The sequence below is a fragment of the Octopus bimaculoides genome, chromosome 1, assembly GCF_001194135.2.
Source record: "Octopus bimaculoides isolate UCB-OBI-ISO-001 chromosome 1, ASM119413v2, whole genome shotgun sequence".
Lineage (NCBI taxonomy): Eukaryota > Metazoa > Mollusca > Cephalopoda > Octopoda > Octopodidae > Octopus > Octopus bimaculoides.
The window spans coordinates 158747675-158760818 of record NC_068981.1 but is presented as its reverse complement, the minus strand read 5'-3'; the positions used below and the strand labels follow the sequence as shown (position 1 = coordinate 158760818).

At 34.8% G+C, this 13144-nt stretch overlaps 1 protein-coding gene across 2 annotated transcripts in view; it reads left to right on the top strand.

Moving 5' to 3' along the window:
* LOC106881002 (HMG box-containing protein 1) overlaps positions 1 to 13144 on the top strand; it is a 64234-nt gene that overhangs the window by 30502 nt on the left and 20588 nt on the right. The window contains exon 1 of one of the 2 annotated variants that reach the window (XM_052972169.1): positions 9754 to 9953. The exons of the other annotated variant lie outside the window; for it this stretch is intronic. Within the exon in view, the coding sequence (XP_052828129.1) occupies positions 9940 to 9953 (14 nt within the window). The 5' untranslated portion in view covers positions 9754 to 9939. Of the gene's footprint in view, positions 1 to 9753; positions 9954 to 13144 lie in introns of those variants that run through there. 2 annotated transcript variants of the gene reach the window in all.

Sequence of the window (13144 nt, the reverse complement as noted above, 5' to 3'; positions counted from 1 at the left end):
CCCCCTCATTCCCCCCTCCTTATGCGCCCTTGAGTTAAGGACATTACTTTTCATCGTTTTGGTATTGATGAAATAAATGCTAATCAAGTCTTAAAGCCAATTAGCTTACCTATAAGATCGTTATTTTGTGTCAATATAATAAATCAATAAAAGCAATGTTTACTTTTGCTAGTGTCACATTTCATTTTCATTCTTTCCTAAATGCATCATTTACCTGTAGTTTTCCACCACCAAATTGATGTTACTGCGTTGGCTCATATAAAAAGCATATCAGTGTTTTCCTTTGCTAAATACTTACCCCTGCCAACTGACTAGAAATTGAACATCAACTAGATCTAGTCTACTAACATATCTTGCAATATTGATATGCATAAATTAGGAGATATTCTGAAATATACTGAACGTAACATGTGATGTCCCAAACACCAACTGTTTTGATGGTGTGTTGCATATTGCATCTGTTTTGCTATTCATTCTGTTTACTTGTGTAGACTCTGCTGTAGTGGTGAGAAAGATAGATTTAAACTTAGTAGAATTAAGAACTGTTAATTTTATAAGGGTCAGTGTTAGCAACAATGGTAATAAAATCTAAGAGAGTGTGTAAGAGTCTGTAAGTTTGGTTGCTGTGAGGTGTCGAATAGTCTGACTCTCTAGACTAAGGTCCTTAGACAGAGTGGTCAAGTAATAACTGGTGGAAGTAGATTGATAGAGAATAAGTCAAAAGGTAGGGACAAGAAGTGGATGCTGTGAGATAATCGCAATGAATGAAATAGGGGGTGTGTTAGGAAAAAGAGAGAGAGAGAGAGAGAGAGAGAGAAAGAAAGAGAGAGATCTAGTTGGTGTGAAAGGCTAGCAGGAAGTGGGAGTGTTGTACAAATTAGTGAGCAAGGTAGTTGGTATGATAGGTGGTAGGAAGAAAGTTAGGTAGTGGAGTAAGAATTAGCTAGTAATGAGCACGTAGTCACATGGTTACTAAGAAGTTACATTTTAACCAGATAAACTGATAATTTAAATAGAAAGATGGAGATACTCTCAGGATGCCATCATGGAAATATATTCTGTATCATGAACTACAAAAAAGAAACAACAGCTATTTAACCTACTAGATGTAAACAATAAGACCAACTGCAAGTTTGCAACGTGTTATTATATGAATGGTATAAGATGCTGTCAGGATTAACTATGTTCCTCAGTAGATGATGCACTATATAATGATTGCATTTGGCATGAAACCTGAGGCACTCCTCTACCCTCAAAATTTTTAAACCTAGAAATCTGGGGTGTGCTTTGTGCTTGAGAACTAAATGCTACCCATATTCATTTATAAGCTCTAAATTTATATAGTTTGTGTCCTATGAAATTATGTATGAAACATTGGATGAAGTTGTTTAAAATGTTTTCTCGTCTGAAAATTTGAAACACTGTTTCAATTTAAGATTCTAATTTCAAAAATTATTTTGAATTAAAATTTTTTTTTAGTTGTAAGAAAATATTGGGGCTGAGTTTCAGAATAAGCTTTGGAGTACATGGATATTGAATCAAAGTAATATGAGATCAAAGGTTGTAATTTGAGTGAGAATTGGCTACTAGGTAGAGTTAATATTCCTAACATATCTAGCTACCTTGTAGAAATATCATTTGTTGGTATATGCACACTAAGACAAAAGGTTGTGATTTAAAGGAGACTTTGGCTGCCATTTGTAACTTGTCTAGCTACTATGTAGATGTCATTCTTGTTTGTTCAAACATTGTAGGATAAATAAGGGTGTTAGGGCAATCTTTTCTGATGTCATCATGATCATGATCATGATCATCATCATACATCTGTTGTCCATGCTGGCATGGGTTGGACGGTTTGACTGGGCTGGCACACTGCGCCAGGATCCAGTCTGATTTGGCATGGTTTTCTGCGGCTGGAATCCCTTCCTAACGCCAACCGCTCCAAGAGTGTAATGAATGCTTTTACGTGCCACTGGCATGGGTGCTATTTGCGTGACACCAGTATCTGCTATGACTGCCATTTGCATGACACTGGTATCTGCCACGACTGCCATTTGTGTTTAGCAGTATTTTATCTGTCTTTACATTTCAAGTTCAAGTGCATCATTTATGTGTTTCAATAAGTGCTATGCATATTGCATGCAGAAAACTCTCTCAGGAATGAAATTTTGCCATTGCTATTGAGCTGTAACAAGCCTCTGATATTTAGTAGTAGAATTGGTGTAATGTTTGCTATGGTAGCAATGATGGCTGTCCTGGATCTGTTATTTGTAGTGTCCGCATGTGTGGGTGTGCATGACTTTGGTTAAATTTTGTTGTTATCATGACAGCTGCTGCACTATTTTTCTGTGTTACACTTAAAAAATCTTTTTGCTCCATTGCTGCAGTTCACACTGCTTCTGTGTACTGATTTTTGATGAATGCAGATAATATACAATGTATCTGCTTTACTGCTGGTGTTTTGTGGGCTATGGGCTTCTTTGGGTGTATTTTTTCTACCTTGTTGGTTAAGTGGGAATCATTACTTTCTTGATTGCTACTCTGAGCTTAACATGAGCTAACTGGCATGCCAGTATATATATATAAAAAATTATTTCTTTTAATCAGAAATTGAGCTGTGCTAGGTTAATTACTGTTGCAGTAGTTTTATTTTTTCATGCATAATTATATTCCTTTTACATGAGTGTATAAATATATATTTTGTTTAATTTGAAAGTATTAATGGTTTTGTTTTTTTCTGAAAATCCAAAATGCTGTTGTTTTAGTTTCATTTTATTAGGGATGCAAATATAATTATAAATACAAACTGAATTCATTTCTACACCCCAAATACTCAAATGCAAGTAAAATATATCTATATATATAAAGCATGTTACCCCAAATCAACTGTTGATTAAGGGTTTTTCATTTAAAAGATGGTGTATGTTACTTGGGTATCTCTTTGACTCCATCTAGAATTGATGGTTCAAGCCAAGATAATGTGTGTGTGTGTATACATACATGCATTGTGAGCTGCAGGTGTGGTTGTGTAGTTTGCTTCTCAATCAAATGACTTTGGGTTCAGTCCCAATGTGTGGCACCTTAGCTAAGTGTTTTCTATTACAACCCCTGACCGACCAGAGCCTTGTGATGTGTGTGTGTGTATGTGTGTGTGTGTGTGTGCGCGCACGCACGCACGCGCGCACACACACACACACACACACACACACACACACACACACACACACACACACACACACACACACACACACACAGTGTTTGGGCTAAATTTGACAGTTTGCATACAAGGAAAAGAAAACATTATCCCATCAAAAGCTAAAAGTATTTAAAAAAACCAAAAACTAGATTATGGCTGGAATATAACAGTTTATTGAAAATAGCCACCCTCAGCATCCACCACAGCTTCAAGATGGTTCCAGAACCTGGCACATGCATTCTTCCCTGGGAAAATCTTTGAACACCTCCTTGACCTTGGCCACCAGTTGGGCCTTGATATTGCAGGCTGAAATGGCTGGTGTCTTTTTCAACCATACCTCAATTTGAAAGGGAGATGGGACAGTGAAGTCATAGAGACTCTCCAGCAACCACTTCTAACTCTTTCTGGAGGTATGACAAGGAGCTGAATCATACTGCCACGCATGTGTGACCTTGCAGCAACCCTCTCCAGCCATGGATTGACCACAATCTCCAGCGGTTTCGCATAACTACCTTAGGCCCTGTTCAAAAACGTGAGGGTGGCATGATATCACCCTCACTGGAGACACACACCCAAAGACCTGCTAACAATAGCTTTGTAGTTTCCATTGCAGCTGTCCATATCACATCTTACAGCCTTTACAGTGTTCACAGATTGAGCAGCAATCATGATGTGAGCATTTTCATACCTGGCATGAATCATAATGGTACAGGTAACCCATTTCCAGTATTCAGATGGCTCCCAACCCTCCATGTCAGCTAACTTTTTCTCAACTGTAATCTTTATGCTCTCCAATGCTGTTCACTGTTCACCAATACATCAAGCTGTTCCTGAAAAAACGAGACTAAAAAAGTCATCAGATTTATCCCTAACACCCTGTGGATTTATGTGTGTGTGTGTGTGTGTGTGTGTGTGTGTTAGTGTCTCCTTACCTTGACACTTCATGATAGTTTTAAATGAGCATCACTGTCATTGAAGTAGTAGTCTTCATTTCCATTCTTCAATGAAAGCATTTCTGGACTGGGGAAATTATCTCACTTGGGAACAAAGTGGATGTCAGCAACAGAAAGGATATTTGGCTGTCTCAACAGATTCTGTTTGATCCATGTGTGTGTGTGTGTGTGTGTGTGTGTGTGCGCGTCCGTCCACACACACACGCACATGCACACACGATTATTTTCAAAGCTGTAAACACTTCAGAAAAGTACTAGAGATTTCAAGTTTTGTCTGTTGCATATTTTAAACTAAAACAAAGATTTATTTTAGTATAGAATATGAGGAAATGTTCTGAAAGATTAGTATTAGTCTTATTTGATGATAGTGCCTAAGCTATAAATCTCACAAGTGTTGTTGATTAATGGAAGTGGGTATTTTTGTTTTTTTGTTTTATCTAATGAAATTTATGATATAAACATACTTTGAGTCATTGTAGTTGCAGTAAGATTATGTCAGTGATGAGACTTTTTTGAACTTCATGGTTCTATTCAGAAATAAATAGTGAAATGTAAAGTTTGTGTTCTTAAATGTCAAGATGCAATTGTTTTAAAAACACACACACACACACACACACACACACGCACTTGCATGTGCACATACACACAAGGCATTGCATAGCAGGCACTCCTAAAATAAGTTGTTTGTGTATTCCTGAGTATGTGTTTCATTATCCTCTACTTTCAGTTGTTTAGATGTCTTAATTTTAACCTTTTCTTACTATTCATGTTGATGCTGTTATTGCTGTCATAATTGTAGGCTCACTGTATTGTTCTTTCGAATGATTTATTTCTACCAAAGATTAAAGCGGGTCACTTTATTTTTTTTTTCTGTCCATGTTCAGTTAATGTGTTGTATATACATGTGTGTGTGTATGATGATGATGATCATCATCATCATTGGTTTTACATCTGTTTTTCCATGCATGCATGAGTCAGACAAATCTTATTGAAGCAAATTTTCTACAGCTTAATACTCTTCCTGACCTTAATCTCCACACATTTTTCAAGAAAGGCATTTTTCATTGCACTGGCCTTCTCTTGTCTGGTGAACATTCATTTACTGGAGAATATAAACAAAGTTGCACTTTTTTCCTCTTCTATTTGTGCAAAATAGCCATAGTTATAATATGTGGAATCAACAGCCATGCACATGAACACGCACACACGCATGCACACACACACACGCATGCACACACACACGCATGCACACACACACACACACTATTTAATTCAAAATTTCAATTACATGGTTCTTCTTTATAATTCTCTAATATTTTAAATGTTTATTCATGTTTACAGGCATATGTACATGTTTGCTCATCTTACCCATTGTTGCACTTTATCTATAACTATAAAGTTAATTGGTTTTATATTTTGCTCATTGTTCACACACTCACATGCCCTAACTTCTGCCTCCTCTTTGTGTCATCTAGTAAACACCCTACTTTGTTGACTGTCTAAATGTCTGAAATTATTTGTTAGTAAGAGTATAATTTTCTGAATTATTCATCTCGTCTTAGAAGATGAAAATAATACTTACATTTTCACTGTTTCAGTTAGTTTGATTTTGTGATCATCATCTGGTGTTTTATTCCTGGATATATACATATAACTGGATTTGATTTGAACTAAGAGTCTACATTTCCAATCTAAAGATAATAATATTTTCATAGAAAGATTTCATATATAACAAATTCACAGGAACTGTTCTGTAACAAGAGCACTCAAGAAATGGAATCTAACTACCTAAAAAGCTTGTTAACCATATCCAGTCCAAATATTCTACTTGCTTTATGTTAAGACTGACCAGATCCAATTTCTCATGCTTACTCTAACAATGTTTTTCTAAATATATATAAACACATCATTGAAATCTTGAAGCTACAAAATAATGCGTGATTAATTCAGAGCAATGTGAATAAATAAGCATTAAATTTGTCAAAGTAATCTGAATGCTAAAGGGTTATGTTGATAATTTATGTTACTGAGATGAATTGATCAATAGCAGAGATGGGTGTTGCAAAGGCATAGTAGCTAGACTTTGGGTGAAATGGGGTAAGTTCTGGGAGTTATTTTTTGGTTTGGCGACAAAGGACTTCTCTCTACAAATGCAGGGCAAACTGTATGATGGTTGAATACAAAGGGCATTATTGCATGAGTGTTATAGAGGATATGTAAAAGCTGCAAAGAAATGATGTAAGAATGCCTTTCTGAATATGTGTTTGAAAAATGAAGCAAAAAGCACTCAATGTTAGTGGTGACAACTGTAGTGTATAAGGAGAAAAGAAAAAGGGGCTGAAATTGTATGGGCTAATGATGTGTATGCAGAATGATAGTTAAGTGGAAGAGAGTGAAGTGATGCAGATTGAAGGAGCCTGTGAAAAGGGTAGGCTGAAGAAGGTATAGGAAAAAACTAGTGAGCTCTGCAAGATGCTAGCCAACACTAAAGAGATGATAAAGGACTGCAACAGGTGGAGAGATGCTTTCTTAAAATGGACCCATCCAACCCATGCCATCTTGGAAAAGCATTTGTAAAAATGATGATGGTGATGACTTACTAAGTCATTGGTGTATGTATTCTTTCATGTGTAACATAGTAGTAGATTGGATTTGAATGAGGCACATTTATTTCTAAACTATTGGTTATGATATTCTTATTTCTGAAATAAAGTCTACTATTTTGATTTCATTTAGTAGGATATGAGAAATGCATTTAATTATCCTAAAAGATGCTCATAATATAACAGGTCACATATGTTTATTGATCCATCAGTACTTCCATTATAATTGTGATTTCTCTCATGTAAAAGCTGATTTTTTTAAAGGCTAGAGTTACTGTTTATTGTTTTGATCCCAGCATGTTACTGTTGTTCATTAGTTGACATGAATAAGATTTGAGCACAGATGTTCTGTTCAATTTTTTTTTGCAAAGGTTTTATGTAGATTGATAGTGAAAGTTAGGTGTTTTGTGTTTTTGCCATGTGCATTCGTAGCATCTGGATTGTGCATTTAGTTTTCATATCACTCTATGTTGTTAAAGCCTGTAAAAGTCACTTGGTGCTGTTTCCTTCTTTTACAAATTAGGACTTTTGAGTTTTTGTAGTAGTTGTAGTATTAATAATAATAATAATAATAATAATAATAATAATAATAATAATAATAATAATAATAATAATAATAATAAAAAAAAAAACAAACAAAAAAACAGAAACAATTCCTATCTTAGTAGGTGCCTTAGGTATAATAAAAAAATATTCAGACAAATACATAACAAAACCACCAGGACTTACAAATATATATAACATACAGAAAATTGCACTACTGGGCACTGCACACATCCTATGCAAAACACTTTCAATACAGTAACCATAAGAGCATCACAGCAAACCACAGCACATACCCAAGGCACACAGAGCTGAGCTCGGTAGTGAAGTGAAAGCACGTTATAAAAATAAAACCACTGAACAATAATAATAATAATAATCCTTTCTACTATAGGCACAAAGCCTGAAAGTTTTGAGAGAGGGGGCTAGTTGATTACATTGACTTCATTACTTAACTGGTATTTACTTTATGAACCCTGAAAGGATAAAAGACAAAATCAATCTCTCCAGAACTTGAACTCAAAGTGTAAAGATGGAAAAAGATGTCACTAGGCATTTTGTGAAATTTTGGTGAAGGGGGTTAATTGATTATATTCACCACAGTGCTTGACTGGTACTTATTTTATTGACTCTGAAAGGATGAAAAGCAAACTTGACCTTCGCTAATTTGAACTAAGAATGTAGATGGAAAAAATTCTATGAAGCATTTTGTCCAGTGCAGTAAAAATTTTGCCAGCTCACCACCTTGATAATAACAATAATAATAAAATAATAATAATAATAATAATAATAATAATATTAATAATAATAATAATAATAATAATAATAATAATGGTTTCAAACTTTTAGCACAAGGCCAGTAAGTTCAGGGGAAGGGATAAGTCGATTATATTGACCCCAGCTCTCAACTATTTTATCAACCCTGAAATGATGAAAGGCAAAATCAACCTTGGTGGAATTTGAACTCAAAACATAAAGACAGACAAAACGCCGCTAAGTATTTTGTCTGTGCTAACGATTCTGTCAGCTTGTTGCCTTAATTCTTTAGCGTTCAGATTAATCTGTCGAAAGTTATGTTTATTTATTCACATTGTTTTGAATTAATCATGCATTTTCTTGTAACTTTGAGATTTCGACGAGATGATTGTTTATTTTTTGAATGGTATTGTAGGGTTGGTGTGAGAAGATAGATCTGACCGATTTGAACATGAAACACCTGGAATATTTTGGCTGGATATGGCCAGTTTAAATGCTGAAGGATTAATAATAATAATAATAATAATAATAATAATAATGATAGAAATAATAGTTATAATAATTGTGTCCTCAAAAGAAATCTAAAAAATTATTCAAATATCAGTAAAGTAAACCAGAATTTGATAACTGAAATTAGATAATCCCTAAAATAAATATAGGTGTTTCAGAAGTGATTAGACAAAAAACCTTAGGATTTATGCGTATGCACAACATACAGAAAATAACATTACTAAAGCACTGCCCACATAATACATGGAGTTCTTTCAGTACAATAAAGAAGCAGAAAAAAAAAACACTGAAAGCAGGCAATAAAAATAAGACTACTGAAAAATAATATTTGCTAATATTATCTTAATTTAATTTTCCCTGAGAGAATGTAGAGTTAATTAAATCAGCTCTTTACTGGGTTTTACTTCCCTGGCACCCTCTGGCTGAAAGGCAAGATTAACACTGGAGGAATTTGAATTTGGACATGAGGAGCACCAAAATACTCTAAAGTAGAAATCAGAGTTGCAGTAACTTCACTTCTCTAAACTTCCTACCTTGTTAAAGCACAGCCTTAAGTTTTGACTGCTATCTAGTTTGTTATGCACACACACTCACTCACTTAAGGCACACTTATATAAATTCATGCATTCACATATCTGTTACTGTTCATTGTATTTCAGAAACTACATGTTATAAAGGAGGGAAGGGTAGAGTAACAACAAGAATAAGTGAAACTAGCAGAAAGGTTTGCTAAAATTAATGATAACAGGCATCTTTTTGTATTTGTGTGAGAAAAAAAACAAAATCTCTGAAGAAAAGGAGGAGTGAAACTGGCTGGCATGTCTGCCTCCTTATTTTTGTATCTCTGTATCTCTTGTTTGTGTGTTTATTTAGCTGTTTGTTGTTGTTGATGTTAGGAAATGGAGGGTCGCCCAGTTTTGGTTGTCAAACCCCACTGCACAGGGAGTTGGGGTGGGTAATTTCAGTTGAAAGCTGAGAACGTTACTGTGGGTGTACTGTTAGGTGAAGCTACTATACTAGTTCTGAAAGTGGTGGTGGTGGTAATGTGGAATCTTAAGTGTGGGCAGGATCTATTTTGGATGGCCCGGGGAGAGAAAGAGAAAGAGAGTTGGGCGGAGCAATGAAGAGAAAGCTTGTTGCTGAAGGATGCAGCTTCTGGCTCATCAGCATTCTCTTGAATTAACCAGCTACAACCATAATAAGGTTGTGTGCTGCTATGAAATTCTGATTTTCTACCTCTCCTATCACATTCACCTTTGGGTTGCTCTTGGGTTGTATACATGTTATCTGACATAGATATATTCACTACAGATTGTATGAGAATGTGTGGCTGGAAGATGGGTACAATTCTGGTAGTTGTAATTAATTTAATGACATAATGTCAACCCAGAGGTAAGCAGTTAATTTCAACAACACACTAATCTTTATACATTTAATATTGCATTTCCTTCTATTAATTTTTGTTTTTAAGTATTCTATGTTAGAAACCAGTTAAATTGAGCGACTCCATTCAAAACTGAAGTTCTAATGACCTACAGTTGTACTACAATCAATTATATCATGATTCACTCTGGTTTAGAACTGTACATTCTGCTATATATTGTTTGATTGTATGGGAGTACAGTGTGATAGGAAATTTTATACATTCAGTTTGCAGCTAAGTCTTTTACCATGACTTGACACTCATCTTGTGTATTTCTTCAAAATATTTAGTTTGTACTAGTTATGTATATGCATATACTAACCTATAACTTTTCTGTAATTTAATTTTGATGAAGTTCTGAGTTAAAGCCAATTTCCTTCATTGTTCATTGATAGTCCAATATTCTTTTTTTTTTGTTAGTGCATGTTGGATATCAGCAATAACGATTAATTAATATTTCTTAGCAGTGTCATCTTAACATCTTATCAGTAAAGTCTTTCTAAAGTCTGCTTTGTTCTCAGTGTAGTTGGATAATCTGGATGAATATATGAGGTTAGCATTTTATTTGAATTATATCTTAATATCACGGACAAAAAAAATATTTCAGAAGGGTGTATTTCTGTCACCATCTCAATGCTTACTTATAAGTAGTGATAACTGCATCTGTGATGTTTTGCATAAAATAATGTTTTATTTAGTAGATAAAGATGATTATTAGAGAGAATTGTCAAGCTATTTTCAAAGTTTAAACCACCTTCATCAAGTGGTTCTTAACATAAGTTGTTGCGCTCCCCTACCTGGGGCATTGGGAGCTTATAAGAGGATTTAGAGGTGTTATGATTTTTATTTGAAATAAAATATTCAAACCAAGTATATAACTTAAACTTAAAACATATTTTTTATTTAAAAAAAAATAAATCTTGTATTAAAATGAGAAGGACTGATATGCTAAATTCCAGCATAATTTCATTTAATAAATCCTTGCTTTCTTTAGTAATTTCTGTAAAAATTTAACATTAGGGGCTTTAGTTCATTCCAAAGATGGGATAAATATAAGAAAATATGCATAGCTTCAGCTATGTTTGTTTTTTGTGTCTTTTTTGGCTTTTCTTCTACAACACCAGGTAAGGGAAGATTTGTAAAACACCATTCAATGAAAAGGGTACTGAATTACAAAAGGTTGAGAACCAGTAAACTTGATGGAAAGAAACTGTTGACTGGATGCACATGAGATTGTGAGATACAGCATTTATACAGTAACCATTTTATAACTAGGAAAAATTCAGAGCAGATAATATATACCTGTTGTACTCTAGATTTCACTCGAGAATTGAATGTCTCTGAAAAGATACTGACAATATTGTTATTGATACCTTGGAGCAATTATATTAATTTTTTCTTTTACACATAATATTTTTTGGAGTGTCTCATAATATTATTGTCTCTTCTTAGTATGTTTTAAAATACTTCAGGGTTTTAAATGTTCAGCAAAGTCTTAACAGTAAACAGTTATCCAGTAATAAAACTACAAGGGAAACTTAAATGCTGAGAAAGTTGGCCAAAATTTGGCATAATATAAACAAGTGGGTAAAATATTTATGCAAGGAACTTTAAAAAGCTGAAGATCAAATACTCAGTGAGAGGAAAATAGTTTTACTTTGGCATAGTCTCCTGACTTGCCTGTTCCTGTCGAAGCATCCAATCCATACCAGCATGTAAAATTGATGTTATATTATTTTGGTTTGGTTCAGGTTCGGTCTTATTCCTGGTAGGATTTATGTGGGTAGCAGGTTACTACCTGTAACTTTAGGTATCCACAAATTTTCAGCAGTCTTTCAAGTGCTTAGAACCTTCCTGATAATCCTTGCTGTCCCTAAGAGACAAACTTTCTGCAGGAGCTCTACCAGGTATTCTTTTCCAATCTCCTTTAGCCATCTGTCACAAAGCCTCTTTTATTTGTCTCACTTCTCAGTCAGTATTCTATTACTATTTTGTTTACATTTTTTTCCCATTTCATTCTTTTTCTTTTGACTGTTGTTGTTGTTAGCTGGCAGTATCATTAGCTTGTCAGGCAAAATGCTGAGCAGCATTTTGTACATTATTACGTTCTAAGTTCAAATTCCACTGAGGTCAGCTTTACCTTTCATCCTTCTGGAGTTGATAAAATGAATACCAGTTGGGAGCTGGGATTAATGTAATTGATGTATCTCCTCTCTGATCTTGCTGGCCTTGTGCCAAAATTTGAAATCATCGTCGTCATCATCATCATCATCATCATCATCATCATCATCATCATTATTACTTTCCGATTGATTTGTATTTTATTTTATCTTCCAACCAGGTCTCAACCAGAGACCTAAGGTACGTATATATTAGATGGAGAGAAACTTTCTGAGAACATGGGTGGTTGATGTCAACATAATATTTTGAATCTCATAGATTGTTGGTTTCTCAGGGTTCTGGTAAAAATTTGTCACTCCCTTTCTTGACCATTCTCAGGGCACCTACAACAACAGGGATGGTTTTGGTTTTTAATTGCCATGTCCTAGATATTTCAATCTCGAGGTCCTTATATTTCAACAGTTTTTTGAAATTCGCTTACTGACATGTTCATCAGTAGGCACTGTCGTATCAATTAACAGGCATGTTTTTTGTCTTGGGTCTTCGATAACAATGTCTGATCTGTTAGTATTTATTTGCCTGTCTGTATGTATCCCATAAACCCATAGGATGGTAACATTCTCTCCCTCAGTGACTGGCTTTGGATGACCTTCATACCAGTTCTTAGGGTGCAAGATATAGTGACAGCATACACTCCAGTGCAAGTATTGACCAACTCGATCATGCCTGGTTTTATATTCTGTAGGGGCAAAGACTGAGCAACTGGCAACAATGTAACCAATACTCTCCAGTTTGTCATTACAGAGTCTACCTCATTGTGTGTGACATTAGCTTGATAGTTCTGGGTGAGGAGACTCTGATCTTGTGCCACTAGGATAAATCCTACTGTTTCAGCTTTCAGACCAGCACTCTGCAGCCACTGATGACTTTTTCGTATATCTATATCAGCTTCCTCATTTTGTTTGGAGTATTGCCCATGCAATGGTTTTTCTTGACACACTCTCGATTATTACCTTCAAGTTTTCCTGTTTGGTATTTG